This window comes from Haliotis cracherodii, unplaced genomic scaffold (assembly GCF_022045235.1).
Source record: "Haliotis cracherodii isolate W230 unplaced genomic scaffold, xgHalCrac1.p SCAF_11, whole genome shotgun sequence".
NCBI lineage: Eukaryota > Metazoa > Mollusca > Gastropoda > Lepetellida > Haliotidae > Haliotis > Haliotis cracherodii.
In genome coordinates, this window is record NW_027266266.1 from 18,384,006 (window position 1) to 18,408,912 (window position 24,907).

General features: G+C 40.6%; 1 protein-coding gene across 1 annotated transcript; it reads left to right on the plus strand.

Moving 5' to 3' along the window:
• The first annotated feature begins 1,619 nt into the window (after positions 1–1,619).
• Positions 1,620–23,993, plus strand: LOC139455505 (uncharacterized). Its single transcript, XM_071237053.1, has 4 exons — positions 1,620–1,826; positions 16,299–16,442; positions 20,591–20,816; positions 23,517–23,993. Exons 2-4 carry the CDS (start codon positions 16,319–16,321, stop codon positions 23,545–23,547), a joined length of 381 nt encoding a protein of 126 aa, XP_071093154.1. The 5' UTR covers positions 1,620–1,826; positions 16,299–16,318; the 3' UTR covers positions 23,548–23,993.
• The last annotated feature ends 914 nt before the right edge of the window (positions 23,994–24,907 follow it).

Consider the following 24,907-nt stretch of genomic DNA (forward strand, 5'->3'; position numbering starts at 1 on the left):
CTGAAACAACAGTTTGGCTTGATCGACATAAGGCCTTTTAGTTTTTATTTGTTGGTTTACAAACATTTTGGCCTAAAATCATTATGAAAGTTAACATGAGTGTGCATGCGATTGAGAATTATATTTTGTTCTTTTCATTTCATGTTTGGGGCATTTAGCACAACTAAATGCACAGGCAAGGGTAATGCGTGTCAATATTATTTTAATATTTTAGAGGTTTTCAATCAGCGTTATTTTCAAATGTAGGCATGAGCAGGTATTTGACCAACGGTGAAAAAACAAATGGTAACAAATTCATCTTGGTAACAAATTCATCTTGGTCACAGATTTGCTCATGCATTTTCCCGTTTAAGTCTATTGGTACTTTTCATTCATTTTAGCTATAGTTATTGGGTCAGTCGATGGAACATACCAAGTTTAACCTCGCCTCCAAGATTATTGCACTTAAATAGCGACGTGCGTGCGTGCGACCAGTCATTGTTTCAGCCCCTTAATGCCGAGCGCCGGGCAGGGTAACAACAAGCACTATCTTTTAACGTCTTTTGGTATGACGCGGTCGGGGATCGAACCCCGGACCTTCCGCTCTCCGGACGGACGCTCTACCACTAGACCACGGTGCCTGTCCCCAAGTTTCATTAACTCCTGTTCGCAAAAAAGAGAGCTCTCCTTCATGCAGCTGATAACGTTTGGAAAAAAAACTTATATTAAACTTTGTTTAGATCGGTCTGTTCAATGAAAACGAAATGCTAATTTTCTGTTTTTCATGTGGGATATATTTTGGTGCATACATTGAGTCAGAGAAGTCTTCCCTTTCTAGGTTTGTCAGCACCATACCCGTGCTCGTGGGTTTCACCGAAGTGGTAAACGTCTGAGGCCTGCATCACTTCGGGCTTTCCTCACACATTAAGCTGACACGCGGAATAGTGTTAAAAGCGGCGTTAAACCCAACTCACTCACTCACTCACTCTTCCCTTTAAAGAGTCTGATGTGGCAGAGATAATGCACAATTCATTTGACCAATTATTTTTTCAAAACTTAAGTTAGATATTTGTTTGATTTTTTTTTGTAATTTGAATCCATTTATTTTGTCATCCATCAAAAATAGAAGATTTTTATATATTTGGAATTGGTGTCTTTTGGCGACAAATTATCAGTGTCGTCTTATCAACGCAACTGAAAAAAATGCAAAGTGTTGCCTTATCAACGCAACCACGAAAGGAACAGCCCTCCTATGATATTCAACACCAAAGAAAAGCAACATTTTAACACCCAATATTCTCAATATGACCGTGTTTCAATAAAGGGTGTGTTGGTATTGTTTGAAACCATCCCACGCATGATAACAATTGTCTTGCAGGCATTTCGCTGACTTCATCGTTCGCATTATTCACTGGCATGGGGGATGGTTTGTGAATACAAAGTAGATATACAGCTCAAAATCGTGATGACAGGAGCTGCAGTACTACTGAACAATCACCACAAATCAATTCAGTCACGCTCCCAGCATATACTTAGCTTGCACGACCAATAATCCTAGACGGCGCCTATTCGTTTGAGGTCGGTGTGGAATAATGACCTGTGTGTCTACATCGTGTGGTTAACACCACCTGCACGTGATGCTCAGTACGCCCCCACTGCGCGGGTTTTGGTTGTAGTGTAAGGCGGAGGTAGAGGCATTATATAGATGTAGAGAGACCCGGCACTATCTAGAAGATGATAGCTGGGAAACAGTCAACTATGATCGGATGACAAGCTTCCGATCGGGCATCAATGGAATCCGTAACGTGTAGATAGCCCTTCTCCGCACAACTCCAGAAACCTTAAAGGTACTTTTTAAATCAGAACTTTTGACATATTGTTTGGACATTTATGTAATTGGTTAACAAACGCATAAATGTTTAGTGAGTTTTTCATTTGATCATATGTTTGTATGAACGTTTCAATTGGTACTTACGCATATGGCTTGTTTTTGTTTGGGTTTTTTTTTTTTTTTTTTTTTTTTTTTGCAGGGGTGGGGTGGGGTTAAGCCTCGTCAACATGTACGATTATGACTGAGATTCGAACGACACATTTGAGTTTAGTTTTATAGTTAAAGGTCTTCAGCTGGTTTAGTCCTTTCCTAAACAACATCCAATGTGGGAAGAAAATCACTAACCGAGTTTCTTTTCAAAACTTTTACATTTAATACCTGCTTGTAAGATCACTTACCATCATGGCATCCATGAACGTGCTATGAAGAATGAGCAGTCGTCAATGGCTTTCATATCCTATTATATATCGAAAGCATCACCATGGACATTCATAAACTATTTCTGGCATGAATGTTAGCGAAGTCAGCGTCATCGGTTTGGTATTCATTGAAACTTTACCGATCGTGATATCTTCCCCGGCGTCATCTTGCTTGTGCTTGCTAGTGCTCTATTGTACATGATATAATACATATCGATAGGGCTTGCAAATATTTCATTCAGTGGCTTGGAAATAAAACTAGGACTGAATGCGACTGGCGATAAGTGGTATTAAAATGTTTTCCCTGACTGAAAATAGAGAGGTTATATCAATGGGGTTTTAAATTGACATAAAAGTGCATGTAACCTGGACGATAGCCATGCATTACATCAATATTAATAAAGTGATAGTTTGTATTCGAAGGAAATGGGTACACATAAACACATTGTTTTAATAAGCATGCTGTAGCTACATGTATATCCTGAAACCTTTTAACCCTTTTGTATAATCATTAACGAACCATATACAATGAAACAACCGTTTTTATCCACGGCTTGATACTCGACAGAGCCACTAGGAAGAGTTTGTTTGAGAGAAAGTTACGGCATTGCCGTTCTATGAATACCTGTAGTTTTATGTAACCGAGGAAGGTCAATATTTCCTTTCTTCTGAAACTAGCTGCATCCGCGTGTCTGATAAAAAAAATCACTCCCTCATCTTTTTGACATTAATGTTCTGAAAAAAAAGAGGACAGCTTAACCTCAAATCTAACATTCTGTTATAGATAATTATTATTAATAATTTAAATCTTTCTCGTGAAACATGTTGAAAGGAACTGCTGTAAAAAATACTGACATCCCATTGGTTTCTGGCTATTCAAGTTGAGATAATCTAAACCAAATATTATATTAACAGCGGTAACATATTTCTATTTTATTATATAGGATAATATCTCAAGAATGTTTCTGGTTTGAAAGATAGCAGATAAGGCTCGTTCCTATTCATTTCGAAAGACTGATGGCTTTCCCAAGTGGACTGAAGGAAATCATGTGTCCATTGAATGCATATTTCTCCTTCTGACAATAAATTGACTGATGGTTTTAACATGTTCTTGAAAATGCTGTCCAGTAACCTGACTAAAGAACGCACACAGGGATACAAGGTTGGTATGTTAGTTGTAAAACAGCGTAAATTGATTGATCAATAATTTGAATGGTTCAACATTGTGTAAAATACTTGATCAGATTGAGGTTGTGTTCTCCATTAATTCCAACGAGAGTGGGTGTGAGTTTACACGGTTTTAAGCACAATTCCAGCAGTATCTGGACAGAATGGGCTTCACACATTGCATCGATTTGAGAATCGAACAGCACCAAGGCAGCCACACCACACCAGTTCCCATAAGGGCCAGTACAGATAAAGCAGTAGTGTAGATGACAAATGTCGCAAGGTGTCGGGGCATGGAGCACTAGTGTACGATTCCGATAACATCATAAGCATCTGTCTACAGGTAGAGCCGAATATGCTTGCCGCTTTAACTGACCTTGGCAGAGATATCGTATGAATATGGAAATCTTTTTGTCGCTTTTTTACCCTTTTGGCAAACACCAAGTCATTCGTCAGTACTCGCCCTTTTCCGTAACCTGCGAGAAGACTCGTCTCCCTATCGATGAATGTTATGTGCGAAAATACGACTACCAATGAGAATGCGCGTATGATTTCGAGTTCTTTGTCAAAGAATCCCTCAGAAATAATTTCTGTTTTTACATATGTCTTGCATCTAAAAATATACCCAAGACACAGTTAAATGTGTTCAATCATACTGTATAATTTCGCATGCCCTGGATGTGCTTTTAATTGCATCTGAAATATATATGATATATGGGGAAATATGTGAACCATTGCGCAACGAGTTGACAATTGTTTTAGGTATGCCCGTTTGCGCTAAGACGGAACCCGGTTGCAAAAATGGCCACGAGAGGCTTGTCCCGGAATAACACGAGTTGGTCACGAATGGCACAAAGTATCATCGTTGATTTTCATTGATCCGTCATCACTATTTTGTCTTTACGCCCAATGGAATCTTTTTCGGCAGTCTTATATTATTTTCCGGCGTTAACGCTATGAATGTTGTTGATACATGGTGCTCGCAAAATGGTGAGCTTGTCATGCATTTTGCGAATAGTTCGAGTGCATTCTGCGTAACTAAATCATGTCCAGTTGCTATTTTTCGGAGTCGATCACTCGAATGGAAATTGGTTCTTTGCGAAATTAGATTTTTGTCTTGTGAATGTGTATTACAGGGTGATGTTCCAAGCGAATAGTCAGTGACTTTTGTACTTATGAGTGTAATAATAGTTGTTTTATGAGTGAGTCCTTTGCAGTTTAATAACGCTTTGAACAGTATTCAGTTCAAGGCGTGTCAGATGCATGTAGTTCTGGAGATAGATGCCGTTCTTACAATCATTGTCTCGCTCTATCAACTACACAACCTGACACCACCTCTTAAGTGAGTTATTTGGTTTCATCAATAAATGTACAATTGGGGATATCGGGAGACTGTTGTTTAAGTTACTAAAGCGACAAAACCCTTTCCATATTTGTATGAAATCTCTGCCAAAAGCAGAGTCGACTGTACGATTCCGACTATATGATGAGCATGTGTTTATGAATCACTATCAGATAGCAACGATACCATTGTGAAGATACCAGATACCGCAATTTGCCATGTACGCTCCTGTTCAAAGAAGTTTGTTTGTTTGTTTGTTTGTTGTTTGACGCCGCACTCAGCAATATTCCAGCTATATGACGGCGCTCAGTAAATAATCGAGTCTGGACCAGGAAATCCAGTGATTGACATCATGAGCATCGATCCACCCGATTGGGACACGCTGACATGTATCAACCAAGTCAGCGAGCCTGACCACCCGACCGTTAGTCGCTTCTTACGACAAGCATAGCCGCCTTTTACGGCAAGCATTGGTTGCTGAAGACCTATTGAATAATTCAACCATGTAGAAATATGGTAAAACCTTTTCCATATTCATGTGAAATCTGTGCCAAAAGTACGACGCCGACTGTATCATGAGCATGTGTGTCAAGGGACAATGTGTATCAAATAGTGATGACACCACGTGCTGCTGAGATTCGAGCATATCCCCACCCCCACCCCCATCCACCCCAACCCCCACCCCACCCCAACCCCACCGTAGGCACCAGTCATCTCCCTGCGTATATGTTTCACACACCACATTTTGTGACCTCCCATTTTGGCATGAAGCTATTTCATAACCAGAAGTCATTTTCCATTCGTCACCACTCGCCCCTTCCCGTAACCTGCAAGAAGGCCCGTCCCCCTATCGATGAATGTTATGTGCGAAAATACGACAAACCAATCAGAATGCGCGTATGATTTCGAGTTCTTTGTCAAATAATCCCTCAGAAATAATTTTTGATTTTACATATGTCTTGAACCTAAAAATATACCCAAGACACAGTTAAATGTGTTCAATCATACTGTATAATTCCGCACGTTCCCATGTGCTTTAAATTGCATCTAAAATATATATAATATATGGGGAAATATATGTGAACCATTACGCAACGAGTTGACAATTGTTTTGGGTATGCCCGTTTGCGCTAAGACGGAACCCAGTCGCAAAAATGGCTATGAGAGGGGCACGAGTCGCTATTCGACTTGTCCCGGAATAACACGAGTTGGTCACGAATGGTCATTTTCAGCCAGCCATCAAGCTTAACACCGATGTAACCCATCAAAGTACAGTCGAACAGTGTTGTGTCAAAATTGAAGGACTTGAGGAATAGACTTATGATTGTTCGAAAACAGTATGCATATATATTGAAATTGAAGTTGTGAAATTTTGTAAATACCAGGGAGAGGGCAATCTAAGTTGGAAGAACTTGTCCCCCAATCCCGTTCATTTCTTGTGAATAAATATGTTTAATACCTAAAAAACCCAGTGAATGTTACTTTTCTATTTTGACATCGAGGCGATTCATTAACTTTATGTGCGTTTAAAAGCGGTGCTTAAATACATGAAGTCGCAATTATATGTAGTAGTTTTTTGGCAATGTTGCGATACGTTGCCTTTTTTCTTTTCATCGGTATCCACTGATATGGTTGGAGTTTATATGAGAAGGATTCATATTTCCTGTTTTCGGTAGGCTTTCCTCGATGTGCGTGGCCGCTTCAATCTGATCCTCATTCAAAAACTGGCCTTCCGTTGTTGCTCTCATAATAGTGGACTAATGATGCCTCTAATGTGCAGCTGGCCAAAGTCCGTCTTTTATCTGACCACTACGTCAGCCTCCTTAAGAAATGTATCCCAAAGGATATGGGATGTGTGGGGAAATGGGGTTTAACGTCATGTGAAAGATTATTGCACTTACATGGCGACGTAAGCGAGTGGATGTCTGTGTGTGGCTGCTTGTACTCGTCCGGACTAATGCTGGTCTTATAGTGCTAGCCCAATGAGACACCATATCGCAGTTTAACATGAATGCCCCTTTAAAGCCGAGCGTCAGGCGGAAAACAAGTACCGTTTTGGAGTTAATGATGCGGGTGGGGATGGAACCGCCGACCTTCCGCTTTCCGAGCTAACACGAAATCCACTAAAGGCTTGGCAGTGTAGAGATTATCAAAGTACATTAAATACTCCACTTATCGTACGTCTCTCTCTCTCTCTCTCTCTCTCTCTCTCTCTCTCTCTCTCTCTCTCTCTCTCTCTCTCTCTCTCTCTCTCTCTCTCTCTCTCTTTGGTGCTGAGAAAGGTACGGCAACGCACACCATTACCATTACCGCGCAATGTGGTGGCCAATGTTGATATTTATATTTTATTAACATTATTAATCAGCAGTCATAAACGACAAAGCAATATTGATTGTTTCCGTGCAAAGCGATACTCAATTTGTCCTTGTCTTCCTGGGATACCTAGTATCCTCTAGAGTATTAACACTTTGACAGTTATAAATCTGAGATGTTACCTTCAGATTATGAGTGTTAATGTTCGTGTTTGTCACTCCTTACTGTCCATACCGGAACCCGTCATTCCGGACAGCCACTCACCAACGAATCCCAAATTTAAAATTATTCTTCCGCAAACATATTTATAAAAAGCTTAAAAGATCCCAAATGACAAATTAACGCCAATCGGTAGTTGTCACGAACGTATACTTTGACCTTGTGACAGACAAGATCCAGAAACGTCACATATTGCTTTTACCAGCAAATACTATTGTCAAAAGGCACACACCTTAAAAATACAATGTAATAAATAAAGCAAAGAGTATTGATTCGAAAAAAAATGAAAAACAAATTCGGTAAAGAGAGACATGTAATTATCGGTTCGCATTGCTTCTGCTAAAATGTGCGTCTTTGTGGTCGGTAATCCTTTTGAAGTAATGGACAACTACTTTCCAGCGACCTTCGAGGGATACTTAACAAATGAATAATGACAAAAAGATATCACTAGCCACAAATACCACAGAAGCTTATTTTCATGATGATAAGGTCAACAGGTCGTTCAGACGCTGATCCAGAGGAACATACTCAGCATGTTGACTGTTATCGTATAAGCATGTAAATAGATCTTTTGCTGATGCGTTTACAACAAAAGTTACATTGAATTGACTAAAGTTTATCTAGCAAACGCAAATTGTTTCCCGAATTGTTTACTAGCATTTCCACGCTTGTCGTTTATTTTTTGTTTTCCTAGTAAACAGTGATTTAAGCAGAATCTGAGCAACAATGCCGTAGACATTCGTGACCAACTCGTGTTTTTCCGGGACAAGCCGAATAGTGACTCGTGCCCCTATCATGGCCATTTTTGCGACCGGGTTCCGTCTTAGCGCAAACGGGCATACTTAAAACAATTGTCAACTCCTTGCGTAATGGTTCACATTTATTTCCCCATATGTTATATATATTTCAGATGCAATTTAAAGCACATCGGGACATGCGGAATTATACGGTATGATTGAACACATTTAACTGTGTCTTGGGTATATTTTTAGATGCAAGACATATGTAAATCAAAAATTATTTCTGAGGGATTCTTTGACGAAGAACTTGAAATCATACGCTCATTCTGATTGGTTTGTCGTATTTTCGCACATAACACTCATCGATAGGGGGACGGGTCTTCTCGCAGGTTACGGAAAGGGGCGATAGGTGCCGAATGTGGCGTAGAGAATAGGCAAAGAAAGATAACTCGTCCTCAACATCCGGACAATCTTTTCATCAACTCATCATTTTCTCGAGAGAAAATAAAACACGGTGGTTACATGAGATACAATTATATACAATACAGGAATAATGAAAATAGAACATGCTTTAAATTTTACAAATTGAATTATGCACGTGATTTAGGAATTTAGAGGGGATGTTTGATCCCGTTTCTTAAATGAATTTGGAAGCTTAAGATATTTTGTATTTTATGAGATTATGTATAGCTGTTGGCGATACGCCGCAGAACTAAATAGGGGGCACGGGTGGCCCAGTCCTCAAGGCGCCGCGATTCGCTGTGCTGAGTTGCGTCCCTTGGGCACGCCAGAAATCTATGATTGTGGGTTCGAATCCCGGTTCGCCCGAAAATGTTTCTAGGTTTGTCAGCACCATACCCGTGCTCGTGGGTTTCACTGAAGTGGTAAACGTCTGAGACCTGCATTACTTCGGGCTTTCCTCCCACATTAAGCTGATACGCTGCGATATAACTGGAATACTGTTAAAAGCGGCGTTAAACCCAACTCACCCACAGAACTAAATAAATTATGAAACTCAGCTCTCACAGTGAATGAATTATAAAATTGACATTGGTAATATTGAGCCATCGACCAGTTTGAACTTTAATATAGGAAAACTATTGATTTTGAGAGTAACGGATGATTTTCAAATGAAGGTTGATTCTTCAGGTACTTGTAATACGATCCATTGTAGCTTAATTCAGAAGCGGATTTACAAATTTTACACAAAGATCAATGCATATATTTTCACCCACTGAAGCCAGTCATGGCGTGGAACACTCCGGTGGGATTTGGAATGCATATGTTAGACCACAGTCTCAAGTTGTTCATGGATAGTAAACATGTATTTGTAAAGTATTTGGGATGGTTACACTATGGTTAATGGGGAAATGGGGTTTAACGTCATGTGAAAGATTATTACACTTACATAGCGACGTAAGCGAGTGGATGTCTGTGTGTGGCTGCTTGTACTCGTTCGGACTAATGCTGGTCTTATAGTGCTAGCCCAATGAGATACCATATCGCAGTTTAACATGAATGCCCCTCTCAGACACATGATACGGAGTCCGAGCCGACCAGTTCTTGTTTCATCCCATTCAAGCCGAGGGTGAGGCGGAAAACAAGTACCGTTTTGGAGTTAATGATGCGGGTGGGGGTCGAACCGACGACCTTCCGCTTTCCGAGCAAACTCTAACTCCACTAAAGACTTGGCAGTGTAGAGATTATGAAAGAACCACAGTCTCAAGTTGTTCATGGATAGTAAACATGTATTTGTAAAGTATTTGGGATGGTTACACTATGGTTAATGGGGAAATGGGGTATTTGTAAAGTGAGGTATTTGGTATCTGTGGTATTTGTAAAGTATTTGGGATGGTTACACTATGGTTAATGTGACTGCACTACATGAAGAGTTGGTAGTGGTTCCTACTGTAAGGATCTCAAATAATATAACCGTTATTTTTAAGCATCACTACATTAACTGTTTGATCAAAGAACTTGATATACTTGGTGTATAAAGTCATGCCACATATAATGAGTGAGTGAGTGAGTTAGGTTTAACGCCGCTTTTAACATTATTCCAGTTATATCACGGCGTGTCAGATTTATGTTAGAGGAAAGCCCGAAGTGATGCAGGTCTCAGACGTTTACCACTTCGGTGAAACCCACAAGCACGGCTATGGTGCTGACAAACCTAGAAACATAATCGGGATGAACCGGGATTCGAACCCACAATCATAGGTTTCTGGCGTGTCCAAGGGACGCAACCCTGCACAGCGAATCGCGGCGCCTTAGACGACTGGGCCACCCGTGCCCCCATGCCACATAAAAGGCCAGTATGTTAACTTAGGAAGAGATCTGCCCAAACCATGCATCAGTACTATCAACTTTTGACTTGCAATTGACCATAAAACCTGCAAAGCTCCATAAAGAGAGATATGTTGCTGGGTCCGGCAAATATACCACCAAATCCCTGTCTCAAACATAACCATTATCCTTAATACTATTATATTCACAGAAGTATTTAAGACAAGGGGAATTAATTCCATGTGGCCATTCAAAAACTCAAAGGATTTACTTGAATGTTTGCAATCTCAGAAAAGAATCATGTTCAATTCTGTCAAAACATTTCATTTATCAACTTTGTAAACCACTATCCCACATAAAAACAAAAAGGAAAACTTCATTCCTTGGTCCGAGGGACATTTGTTACTTCACGTGGTGGCCATAGACACAGTTACATGTCAATTGTCAGAGGTTCACTGAAATTTGTCAAATATAAAAGCAAATGACATCTGAAGTTTACTGAGAAAACAATATCTGAAATAATACTTCCTCATTGATAACATCTATGTACAAGTTGCGGGTCAGACATTTAGGCAAGAAATAGGCATGCCTATGGACCACAATTGTGCTCCACTTCTTGCTAATCTGTTTCTTTATGCGCATGAATCGGAAATTCTGCTCAGTGAAAACAAAGTAATTTGGCCAAGAAGTTTAACTTAAGCTTCTGGTCTGTCGATGATCTGATATCGTTCAATGACCACCAAATAGCCAGTTTCTTCCACTGATGTATCCACCTTAACTAGAAACTTGTTTCATAGCCATGGATAAAGATTCAGAGTGACACACACTCTCCACAAGACAAGAGGTATGACTCCAACTTTACAATGGTCGACTTTCCCTTTATGTCGAGCAATATTCCAGCAGCTTCGGTCTTTTGTTCCAGCCATTTCATAATGTTTTGAGGTACAATCGAGCATGCTCTTTCCACGAAGATTTCAAAGGGCTTGTATGACCCAAATGTTGTTTGATAGGGTTACAAATTTCAAGGTCTTAAAAAACTTTCAAAATATTTTAAGGTACACGTGTGGTGGACGCAAAAAATTAACGCATCATTGGAAAAAAATATGTCCGATGCAATTCTCTGTTTTGACTTGTACCATTTGTTCTCGTGCAATTTTTCAGGTGAACAATTGACTTCCCTTTGCATGTGTTTGTGACCGATGCCACCGGGAGGGCAGGATATGTTCACTTTTTCGCAAACACCCTATCGTCACTGTTTGATAGTGATTCGTTTAATATAGTCAGAATGGTAATGGACTCTGCTTTGAGTAGAGATTTAATATTATGGAAATGGTTTTGTCACTTTAATTGACGAACACATTGTGACATTACAACAAGCAAGTCTAGTCCGCAAATTTCTTTTTTAAAGAACCTTTAGACAGTTGTTTTCTGGTATTTTCTGGAGCAATTATCAAACGGTCGGTCCCTAATAGTGGGTCATTCATGATAGAACAGACGACTCAGATATTTGAGACAAAATAGTTGGCCTATTTCTGTGTTCTTTCCGGAATAAGTGAAAGTATTGAAATGTCAACCCCAGTCCTTCAATGTCGGCCAATCACATGTGATTCTCAATGAATGGCAATCGCTATAACGGCCGCTTCTTTAGCGGATATTCCGCTTAATTGTCCCCGACATAACTCACGATTATGGTCGCTCTAAAATCTATAAACGGCGTATTTCATTTCTTGGGTTGCATCCTGGCTATGCATCCTAGCACAGATGAAAGTGTGACGCCCTTTTTGAAGTATCGCTTTATCATGGGCCGAATTTAACCTTTCACCTTTCCCTTCATTCGCATTCCGGTTTCGCCAGTCACTAAAACCGGTTTGCAAACTTATTTAAATAACATCACGTAAATGTATTTTTACTAAATTTTTTGGCTGATTTGGAAAGAGTCTAATAACCAATCTGCATAATATGCGGTATTAATGTAAGTTTATATTCAAACTGAAGCGTAAAGTGATAATTATGTTCTCAATATCCCATCCAATCAGAAACCGGTTTGACTATTGGTTACAGATAGCCCCATTTACCGTACCTAATGACTTCCGGTAATAAATGGTTATATAAGGTGTCTTCACGACATGATGCGACTACGAAACAAAGCAAGACTCTCCCACACAAGCGATAAAAGTCAGTATATGGTTGTAGGGGGCGGAAAACACGAATTAGGTCTCGTGTCATATCGGAAGACATGAAAGAGACAGCTGCTTTTAATGGCAGCCATTACAATCACCAGAGTGATGTTACGTTATCGTGTTTTGAACTTCGGTGACATGAATCGAGCTAGGTAAACATAAGGGTAAAATGGATATAAATATCAGTAGTTTGTTCCGAAAGTATTCACTCATTATATACAGTGATACCTCGTTAACCCGGCCCTGTTTAACCGGAAACCCCATCTTCACGGGCGATTACTCCTAGGAAGTCGATGTATACTCGGTACATACCAGTGACTCAAGCTTCTTCCAAGCGCGTGACACCTTCGTTACACTCTCGGTAACATCGCTGCCACCAGTGTGGGCGCGGCCATTACAAGAATCTTGAAATTTGCCCTCCAACCCCATATGTAATAACGTTAATACTTTTGTTTATTTCTTTGGGAATGCCATCATATTTCAGTTTGAAAAGGTTTACAACTGACCATGTTTTCCAGATGAATTTACTTTGTTGTTTTGATAATCAGATTGGTATCAATAACACGATAGTTTTAATGAAACAGAAATTCAAATTGACAAACGAAGAAAGCAATTTAGAAGCGATAAGTGTATTCGGCGTCACGACAGCCGTCACTTGTTTGTAAACATAACGGTCATTCAGTTGCGAGTTCAACTCCAAGCATGGTTGTTGCCACCTATTCACAGTGGGGAGTTTTGACTGGTGGCAGCGATAGTATAGAGAGCTCCGGCAACGTACTATCGCTGTGAGGAGCTTGACCAGTGACTCTTCAATCCGGACGCTCGTTTAACCGGACGATTTCCAGGTAGATGTCGGTGGTCAGAAGTAGCTGAGATGTGATCTCCCGTTGTGCCACATCTTTCCTGGATCCGCCTCCTACACATTTCCAGTGTGTGGCAACCTGGCGCTCATCTTCCCGAGGCAAGAGAGTTAACTGACTTTAAAAGTGCAGTTTCCACCCTTGCCGAACTAGGCTAGGTTGGACTAACGAGTCTATGCAAAGTCCAATCAAATTCGTGCTACAGTTTTCTTAAACTGTAATGCAGATTTCGGTCGATTGCAGGATTTGCAAAGAATGTGCACCGCCAACTCGTTGAAAACAGATATTATCCAAATCTTTTCATGTTTTAAAAATCAAGGTGCTCACGTGATTCGATGCACTTCGCGATGTAAGACCCGTTTTATCACACAATATAGATCTTGATTATCGATCAGATCGTCTTGACAGGACGCCGCCATTTTGTTTAAAGCAAATGAAAGTGATGCGAGAGGTGGAATCTGATTGGTCCATAGGAGAGGCTTAGAAGGGACATAACTTGTAATAGTCCCTGGTGGCGGTACGATCGAGACCAGGAATTCCAGCCTAGTTCGGCAAGGGTGGAAACTGGACCTTTATAGTCAGTTAACTCCCTTGCCTCGGGAAAATGCCCGGCACTGTGTGAGTATGGTTTTACGCCGCTTTGAGCAATATCTCAGCAATAACACGGAGGGGGACCCATTGAACCCATGTGGGGAATCGAACCCGCTTCTTCGGTGTGACGAGCAAACACTTTAGCCACTAGGCTACCCCACCGTCCCTGGCAGCCGGAAAGTAAAACCAGTCGACTACCTTTATGTGGGGTGATGAACTTTGCTCTCTGAAGATTCGCCATTTTGATAGAACATTAGCTCCAGTTAATTCCCTCATACATGAGCAGTTCTTGAGTGAATCGAATCCTGGCTTTCGGCGTGACGAGCGAACACTTTGACCACTAGGCTTCCCAACCTCCCCCTTAATCATTTAGGGGCGGTCGGGTAGTCTAGTGGTTAAAGCGTTCGCTCGTCACGCCGAAGACCCGGGTTCGATTCCCGACATGGGTACAATGTGTGAAACCCATTTCTGGTGTCCCCCGCCGTGATATTGTTGGAATATTGCTAAAAGCGGTGTAAAACAATACTCGCTCACTCACCCTTAAACATTTAGAAACTACGGCCACTACTTTAATCCTGCAATCGTTTAAGCCACTCGTATTAAAACATGTTCATTTGCAATAATATTCAACCATAATTACAATAATAACAGTTGTATCGTATTCTACACCGACAACTATGCGGAGGCGTGGTACAACAAGTGTGACACAATAATAGTTATGGGTGAGTGAGTGAGTGAGTGAGTTGGGTTTAACGCCACTTTTAACATTATTTCAGTTATATCGCGGCGTGTCAGCTTGATGTGGGAGGAAAGCCCGAAGTGATGCAGGTCTCGGGCGTTTACCACTTCGGTGAAACCCACGAGCACGGGTATGGTGTTGAAAAACTTAGAAACATAATCGGGGCGAACCGGGATTCGAACCCACAATCATAGGTTTCTGTCGTGTCCAGGGGACGCAACTCTGCACAGCGAATCGCGTCGCCTTAGACATTTGGGCCACCTGTGCCCCCTAATAGTTATTGGCTTATCGTAAGATTCACTCAACGCCCCCTCAGTATATATGATTACCAATGTGTCCCAAATGAATATCCAAACTCTTTCCCATGGTATATTTATTAACTTGATAACACTAATTATCATTCATTTATGCAAATTACAGTGTCATTTACATAAAGCTGCATATATTAAAGTTCTCCCGAGCCTCATCAAGAGGCCAGCCTCCAGGCAGCAATCCGAGGTTGGATCTCCAGGAGATCTAGGATCCAATACGAGCTCCCTTGGGCTACCGCCGTCTGTCAAATAATATTTATTTGATCGCGTTTGTTTGATGAGAAATGAGACAAGAGGTTGGTGTCTAAGATATGTCATGCGATAGTGTATGATGTGCAGGAGGAAATAATGTTCACATATTCTTTGTTTGGCCAATAAAGGACAAGTTGGGATGATGGCTCCCTTTGACCCACCTGATCTGCAGAATTTAAGAAATGAACAACTGTTTTAGAAATTGTTGTGAAAAGTATCAGCTGTTTTCATATGAACGAGAACGTGTCGACATTTGTATGTTTCGGACTTAAATTATCTAATAACAACAGTAAATGTAGAGATGAAGCTAAAATATGTCCAAAATGCTGATTTAAAAGGTCTAAATGGAGCAATTTGTAAAGATTGACTCCCATAGCAAATTTCATTTGGATATTTGGATAGCAGTACATTATGGTACATAATCATCTTGTCTTTGTATTTGCTTAAGTTTTCTCTTGAGGGGGCACTGTGGCGATTCGCTGTGCAGAGTTGCGTCCCTTGGGCACGCCAGAAACCTATGATTGTGGGTTCGAATCCCGGTTCGCCCGGATTATGTTTCTTGGTTTGTCAGCACCATGCCCGTGCTCTTGCGTTTCTCCGAAGTGGTATACGTCTGAGACCTGCATCACTTCGGGCTTTCCTCCCAGATTAAGCTGATATTACTGGAATACTGTTAAATGCGGCGTTAAATCGGCCTTTCTCATTCATTTTAGCCAATCCTATGCCAGAAGTGTCAAATTTGCACTTGTTAATAAAAACGACAAAACCCTTTCCATGCCTATAAAAAATATGTGCTAGTCGATTGTACGATTCTGACTGTATCATGATCAAGTTTTGAACCACTATCAAAAAGTGATGATACCAGGTGTTCGCGAGACGAACATCTGAAAGTGAAGAAAGGCTAATTGTCTATTATTTGAATTCGTCTGATTATGTGAATACCACTATTCAATGTTTAAAATTGTCATTTCCAGAGGGACAAAAACGGCCTTCATCCTTCGTCATCCGGGTCCTTTAAGGAAGAGAGTGTAAATGTGTCACTGTCTGATGAAAGTGGTTTTTCTTTCAGGGCTACTGTCGTATAGAAGAATGGTGAGGAAGAAAGATCTAGGGAAGGTATTCTTCATCTATCTGTGTCTCTTCTCCGTGTGCCCCGCCCACCCATGTGGGGAAAACCCACTTCGAGGATTCATGTCTTTATCCAGAATTACAGGTATGTTTAATCGAGGGCGTTTTGAAAGGTGAGGTGAGGTGAAATGGGGTTTAACGTCGCGTCCAAGATTATTGCACTTACATAGCGACGAGCGTGTGGCTGCTTGTACTAGTCCGGACTGATGCCGTTTTATGGTGCTAGCCCACTGAGATACCATGCCGCAGTTTAACATGAATACCCCACTCAGACACAGTATACTGACTCCGAGCCGACCAGTCCTTGTTTAAGCCCCATAATGCCGAGATACAGACAGGGTCACAACAAGTACCATCTTTTCACGTCTTTCGGTATGACGCGGCCGGGGATCGAACTCCGGACCTTCCGCTCTCCGAGCGGACGCTCTTCCACAAGACCACGGAGGCGGTCGCGTTTTGAAAGACAAAAAAACAAAGAGTGAGTGAATGAGAATGTTTACAAGTAAATATTTACATTTTCATACTTCAGTATCTACATTATGATGAATACGTCAAGAATAAACTGCGACACACATACCTCTTTATCACGGAATACACGTGAAATATTTTATAACAGAGGCTCGATAGACTAATTTCGCCATTTATATAAACTGATATTATTTACATTGAAATATCGCATGCGCAGTAGATGGCACTATTCAGCCGACGATATAACCAGCAACACAGTGGCATACATGCAATAATACGAATAATACATTCATATCTGATTGAAACTAGCCTTAAAGGGGCTCTTGGATCGGAGGAAATGACAATCCCAGCAAGTTTGAATCAAGTCATCCAAAACGTATTTTGTTAATCTTCAAATTGTAAAATGCATTTTAATACATCGGTTAATTTTTTCCCTCATTGTCGGATGTAACAAATCCCCTTTTATGGCGAATATTTCATCCAAATTAAGCTTTGGGTTTAAATACGGAATATTTTACAAACACGACCAAATCTCTTTTCTTACGTGTATGTGTGTGTGTGTGTGTTTGTGTGTCTGTCTCTGTGTGTGTGTCTGTCTGTGTGTGTGTCTGTCTCTGTGTGTGTGTGTGTGAGAGAGAGAGAGAGAGAGAGAGTTGATGATAATGGTACACGACTGCTGCAGAAAGATAGATAGATGGTTGGATGGATGGATGGATGGATGGACAGATAGATTTTCATCATGGTTTTCATCATGATAGACATTTTAAGTATCTGCCGAGCGCCAGACAGGGTAACAACAAGTACCATCTTTTAACATCTTTTGGTATGACGTGGCCGTTCCGGGCGGACGCTCTACCACTAGACCACGGAGGCGGTCTTGAGATGAGATATATTGTTCACTTGACATGCGTGGTGGCTTAAAAATGTGTTGTGAAAAATCTATTAATATACATTAATTATATTAATTGGTGTATATTATTTTTTTCAAGCAAAAGTATTAGTTGTCAAGATTTAACCTGTTCCGGTCTTCGGTCCGCAGAGTAGAGCCTGCAAGGCATATGTTCACTGGCAGGGATTAACATAGAACTATTGTTGTACGTCATTAGTCGGTATGTCATGACTCTATTGTATAGTATATAGAGAAGTGTGCAGCAAACATAGGAACGAGGCCACATCCGGTTCGTGTAAATATAGGATTAATATATTGAGCAAGGATGCACATTGCGGTTGACCGTAAGCATGGAACCATAATTGACGCTTCGCTGGGTCCATATTGACTTCATAGTCGAGGACAATTAGGAAGAGTGTGTCAATATTGTAACTATGTCCGTCTAGGAGGAACATTATGAACACATGGTAGCGGACTGCAATTCTTGTAGACTCTGAGCATTATCATTCAAGGGAAAAAATAACTAATTTAAGATGTTACGGAAGTGTTTGATACTTTTAACTGAGCATGCAATAGATCTTTTGGTGTGATTTTTTTTCATTATTGAATAAATACTAAAGAAACGACAGCTCTAAGAATTTGCTGTTATTTGTTTTTAAAATATCTTTTAATCGCTGTAGGTTACAGTCATGTGGCGGGGGCACGGGTGGCCCAGTCGTCTAAGGCGCCGCGATTCGCTGTGCAGGGTTGCGTCCCTTGGACACGCCAGAAACCTATGATTGTGGGTTCGAATCCCGGTTCGCCCCGATTATGTTTCTAGGTTTGTCAGCACCATACCCGTGCTCGTGGGTTTCACCGAAGTGGTAAACGTCTGAGACCTGCATCACGTCGGGCTTTCCTCCCACATTAAGTTGACACGCCGTGATATGACTGGAATATTGTTAAAAGCGGCGTTAAACCTAACTCACTCACTACAGCCATGTGGCGCTGGAAAGTGTCCACATCGAAGTCGGTGAGGGGTTGAAGGGCATACAGGGTTTTAATACAGTGTTTTAATTGTACCGTGGTATACAACGGACTGTTTTTAGAAGAGATTTCGTATGATTTAGTAAAATGGTTTTGTCGCTTATATTGTAATTTTTAGAAAAAAAACATATGAATTCAAAAAATGATATAAAATGTTAACAACATCGTGACACTTTATCTTATAGTGTTGTATTCGTGAAATGTTTGTCACAAACATTTAACCAAGTATCAGGTGTTCGAAAGCTACGACTATACACCAGAAATTAAAAAAAAGGGTTGCATTGTTTGGTTGGCGAGATAGTCTAGCGGTTCAAGCGGTGGCTCGTTACACTAAATACCAGGGTCCAATTCCCAAGATGAGTTCAATGTGCGAAGTAGTAGACAGAATCTATACAACCTACATAACATATAGAAGTCATTCTATATATGAATGAGTGAGTATGTTTTACGCTGTTTTTGGTAACATTATAGCATTATCACAATATACATACGTAGGCAATTGAACCGGGCTTTCGACGCGAATAGCGAACATTTTGACCATTTGACTACCCTGCCGCCTTTAGAACAAATGAAGTAATTAATTTGCAAGGAGTATTATGTGAAAAAAAAGGATTTTATCATCATGATTTCTAAGAAGACAAAACAGACAGAAGTTTCAATGGAAAATACATCTTTGGAAAGACAACCTCGTTTACTCGAACATAACTGGATATTTTTTAAGACGTTGTAATTGTCCAAGCAAAATCATTATTGTTACAACGCTTATCTCGAACGACGGATAAGTCGATATTTTCGTTGATCTTCATGACTTCGACTTTACAAGGTTTTATAAAGGTTATATTCATTATAGCTCAGTATAGGTAAGTATGTAATTTTCATACATTTACCATGCGTTGTATTAGCAGAGGTTTGAGAGCTAACAGTGTCGGTGTTGTTGATGAGGTCATGAGGTCTGATCTGTCTTGCGTTGTCATAGAGATGTGAGATCATCCTCTTGGGGGTCTTTAGTGAGTAAGTGAGTGATTGGGGTTAACGCCGCTTTTAACAGCATTCCAGTCATATCATGGCGTGTTAGCTTAATGTGGGATGAAAGCCCGAAGTGATGCAGGTCTTAATAAGACGTTTGCCACTTCGGTGAAACCCACGAGCACGGGTATGTTGCTGACATACCTAGAAACATAATCGGGGCCAACCGGGATTCGAACCCACAATCATAGGTTTCTGGCGTGCCCAAGGGACGCAACTCTGCACAGCGAATTGTGGCACCTTAGACGACTGGGCCACCCCGGGCGTCTTTAGACTCAACTGACATAAATCTTAACTGGTCGATCATACAATGTGACTTAATTCAAATCATATTGTCGTACAAGAATGGTGTTTCAATTGCAGATTTGAAGACCATAGGTCATTTGTACATAAAGCCTAATGAGACGTGTCTTTTCCAATTAACACGGTTGGTGGAGTAGTCTGGTGGCTTAAAAGAGTTCACAATCTGTTGAAGATTTCTTATTTTAACAATTTTAGAGTCAATTTTATAAAATAGATAAAATAAAAAAATGACATAGTCGACAACTCGTTTTCAGGTGTCGTTCATGGTTGTTGTTTAGAACCTACAATCCGGGGCATGGGTGGACCAGTCGATAAAGGCGCCGCAATTCGCTCTATGTAGTTGCCTCCCTTAGTCGTGCCAGAATCCTAGATTTGCCGTGATTATGGTTATGAGCTTGCTAACACAATACAAGCCCCACTTGTATCCTCCTATCAATCTGACACGCCGTCGAAAGCGGCATTAAGCCAAACTCATGCATTATACAATACCGTGTTTATACTTTGGTATTTCTTTCTTTCAGGCAAGAACGTTAACCACCTGCTTGGCATTCTACGCTCCGCTAACACAGACCTATACGGGCGGTTGGAGCGAAACTGGCAGTTATACGCCAACTGCGTTGGAATGGTAGATACTGGCTACTTTAAACGATCCGGAAGTGCCGCAAAGAAAGCTGGGATTGCAAATCAAGTGACCCGGATATTGCCCATTCAAGTTCTGTCTCCCGATGACCTTATGTATTACGATAGGTATGAGCCTTTTTTAAATATTTTTTTATATTTTTGTTGTTGCTGATGTTTCGAGTAAAGATGTTTTTGAGTGTACACATTATTAAAATAAATGTGTGATCCTTGTGATGAAGAATACAGTATTTTGCACATGGATATTAACGGGTCTTCAGTATAAATACGTCTCCCATCGTTAACTCGAACGCATTTAAGTCGATATATCGCTTAAGACGATAGAATTTTATAAGCCCGAAAGGAAACTTATAGGCATTTTGGTGCAATATCGGCACTCCTTGTGTCTCGAGTTAGGGATTCCATTGGGTTAAAGAGCTCCGAACAAACGATGTCTCACTGCGCTCGAAATCACCATCATCATTTACAGTAAGTGAATGAGAAGGGTTTTACGCCGCTTTTAGTAATGGTTCATCCCTATCACGTTTGAGGATACCGCAGATGTGCTTCACGCACCGTTCCCATGTGGAGTGAGTGAGTGAGTATGGTTTTACGCCGCTTTAGCATTATTCCAGCAATATCACGGCGAAGAACACCAGAAATGGGCTTCACACATTGTACCCATGTCGGGAATCGAACCCGGGTCTTCGGCGTGACGAGCAAACGCTTTAACCACTAGGCTACCCGACGGCCCCGTTTTTCCCATCTGGAGACACGAACTCTGGTCCTAGGCGTGAGGAGCAGACGCTTTATCCACTAGGCTAATCCAGAGATGTCAGTTTTAGGTTTAAGGGCTTAACAACGCCTTCATAAAAACCGACTTGGAATATCTGAATAAGCCGAAGGTGGTTTTGCATCACATTAACTTCGAGACAACGGACGATTGTTGGAACGTTAACAAAATTCCCATTTTACAGATGATGACCAAATATGTTCATTAGTATCCTAAAAGGGACAAAATCAATAATATTTAGACATTGGTGATGTGGTGGTATTTGATCAGTTTGTACTTATGGTGTAAGTGACACTGCCTGCGTTTGTTAGTTTGATATCAATGTTTAAAATAATTAAATTCATCAGATGTGCATCTGATATATCCATTACCGTCTCTAAAATTATTTGAAAGTCTGTTTTAGATATGTGATATATCCTTCAATGGTGTTATCCACAAGCGAAATATGATAAAAAGCGTTTGACATTTTGAATTGTGTGCAGGGTTAGTGACGCATAAAAAAATATAACGTGAAGATCATAGAACACGAACATAAATCGCCTGGGTGGTAGAATACCAGGTGAAACGACTCTGTAAATGTGTTTATCGTGACTAACACTACTTTTTTCAGTATATCTGTATTTTAGCGATTTCAGCGATGTACAAATTATTACGTACAGTAAACTACGGTTATAACGAACACGCTTATAACGAACTGACGGATATAACGAACTTACTTTTGGGTCCCATACTATTTGCTGTAGTTATGCTGTAGTTATGCTTATAACGAACTACGGGTATAACGAACTAAAATTAGTGGTCCCTTTGAGTTCGTTATAACCGTAGTTTACTGTATCTCATTATTAAGGGTGATTTGTATCCAGCTGTTTGAAATTATCACCAATTAATACAAAGGGGACTAGATTAGAGACAGTGAGTACGTGAGTATGTTTTTTCGCCGCTTTCAGCAATACTCCAACAATATAACGGCGAGGGACACGAGAAATGGGCTTAACATATTGTATCCATGTGCTCCATCAATGGGTATCCATCACGGATTTTACAGTAATCCATTCATTAAATTAAATCACTATCATTCCTTATACGCCCTATGGACTCAGTTTCAGCAGTTAACCAAGACTGATTATTCTCTGGTGTCGGTGTTCTGAATTTGACCCCTTTGAATCAATCTGGCTGGGAATGCCAATACATCCCGAGCCTAGTCTCCTTTAAAAATTTCAATATTGACACATTGAATAATAAGAATTATAAAAGTCGCTATAAAGGCCTTCTTTGCAAGAAGACTCATAATCTTCATGGCTGGTATATGTTTTAGACTATGATTGTACTCATTATCACGTTGAATTAATAAATCAATAGCACCATGGATAAGCCCGGTATGGTCACGTGGTGTATTGACAGCGCGGACACTACGGTCTACGGCTATTGAAACTTCCTGGCTTTGATTGTATATGAACAATGGCGGATGTTATTAACAGAATTATTGATTGCGCTTCTACAATATGTCACAAAGCCGAACGACACCGAATGGAGGAGTGGCATTGTTAGGGCTTCAATAAGTTCCTTATTTGCGTCAAGACGCCGGAAATGGCAAAGTAAATATGTTTGTCTTCGGCGATGGCACCACAGACGCACTATATACAAACTCATGTATTAATGCTTTTTTATTCTTTGAACAAAACATGCATTTACAACTATGAACTAATTTATTTAGTCGCTTTACAAGTTAAATCGTCCGGATAGATGTATATCATATTATCGAATCGTGGAGACGAAACGATGTCCCTCGTGTATATTGCTGTAATTGTCCGATAATCAGAGTGTCCAGACTACTGGTGTACGGACTAATGAGGTGTAAATGTAACTGAAAGAAGTTCTGAAATAAACAGGTGAAAATATTTTTGTAACAATGAATAGCAAACAATGGATGTTACAGTAGGCTCGGTATAAGTACAAACTAAAGGATAAAGGAGGCATCCTTGCTATTAATTATGTATTAGTAATATTCGCTTAAAATATGTTTCCTTCCGTTGCAGAAGCAACACTGATGATGACAGTTTGTTGTAAGCTGCTTTTGGCTGTCAACGTATATCATCATGGCGGAACTGGTGAAGCAGGAAGTGACGTCATACTTCCGGCACAAAGCGCCTGTCAAGAAAGGGGTGTATTGAGGAACATTTTTCTGAGATACTTACAATTTATTTCTTCAGTCATTTTGAGGATGTATCAACAATGCATTGTGGCGTTCCCCAGCATGCTCTTATATTGTATCAAGACAGCCTACTGTAGATATTTCTATGGACTCAGCGGAACCGGAAGTAGCCCAAAGCAGTGGTCGCAGTGAATATGACAGGACCGAAGTGAATGTGTGCCCAACAGGATTTGGATAAAACATTTTACAATATTCTTTACTTCTTCCCTGGTCACGATTAAGATCTATGTTTGTTAACACGTAACTAAGCTGTGTTCTTTCAGTGTCATTGGAAATTGGGGGCTTAAATGAAGTAAAGTATTCGAACATTTTGCAGTGTTATTATATCAGACTTTTTATAATATTCAAATCTACCAGACTCTTCTTTATATATTTATCCTCGTATTATGGGTTTTCGGACGCTTAAGAAACATTCGTAGTTTTCTCGCTAATCACTTGAACAACTGTAAAATATCTCACTCACTTATTAAAGAAAACTTACAAACAAACCATCATTCGTGTCTATACAGCGCCTGCGTGACGCCAGACCCCTCGTTACAGAGTGAGTAATTAGATATAAAACGGTAAACGTATGATGTCCGAAAACATATAATCCGACGATACTATCAGTGAGAACTGTACTAAGAAAATGGAATCACGGCCAATCCCCAACGACAAACAAAGTGCCTGTATGTAGTACAAGCGCTATTTTTAAACAGCAAATTACGCGACAGCGTGGTTCTAGCGATAAGAAACCAACGACTGCTCGGACCGAGAGCTAATATCTCATCGTCAAACTCGTGCAAGATGTGCCATCGCCTTACACTACACATTTCTTCAATATATGCCTCCGGTAGGGTTCGCACAAAATTCATGTACGGAGTACGACGTTAAGATTTATTGTCACATGGGCAATATTTCAGCCATAGTGTAACCAGACAGTTGTTTTCTTGCGTGAGGGGAAAGCCCGAAGTGATGCAGGTCTCAGACGTTTACGACTTTGGTGAAACCCGCGAGCATAGTTGTGATGCTGACAAACCAAGAAACCCAACTGTCCATCCGAACCCGCAATCATAGGTTTCTGGTGTGCTCAACTCTGCACAGCCAATTGCGGCGCCTGAGACGACTGGTACACCCGTGTCTATACGTGAGCGTTACAGGCATCGTCTAGGAGTGAAGCTACTGGGGTGTCGCCATGTAACATCGATGTGAATTCATAGCAAGTTGCTATTTGTA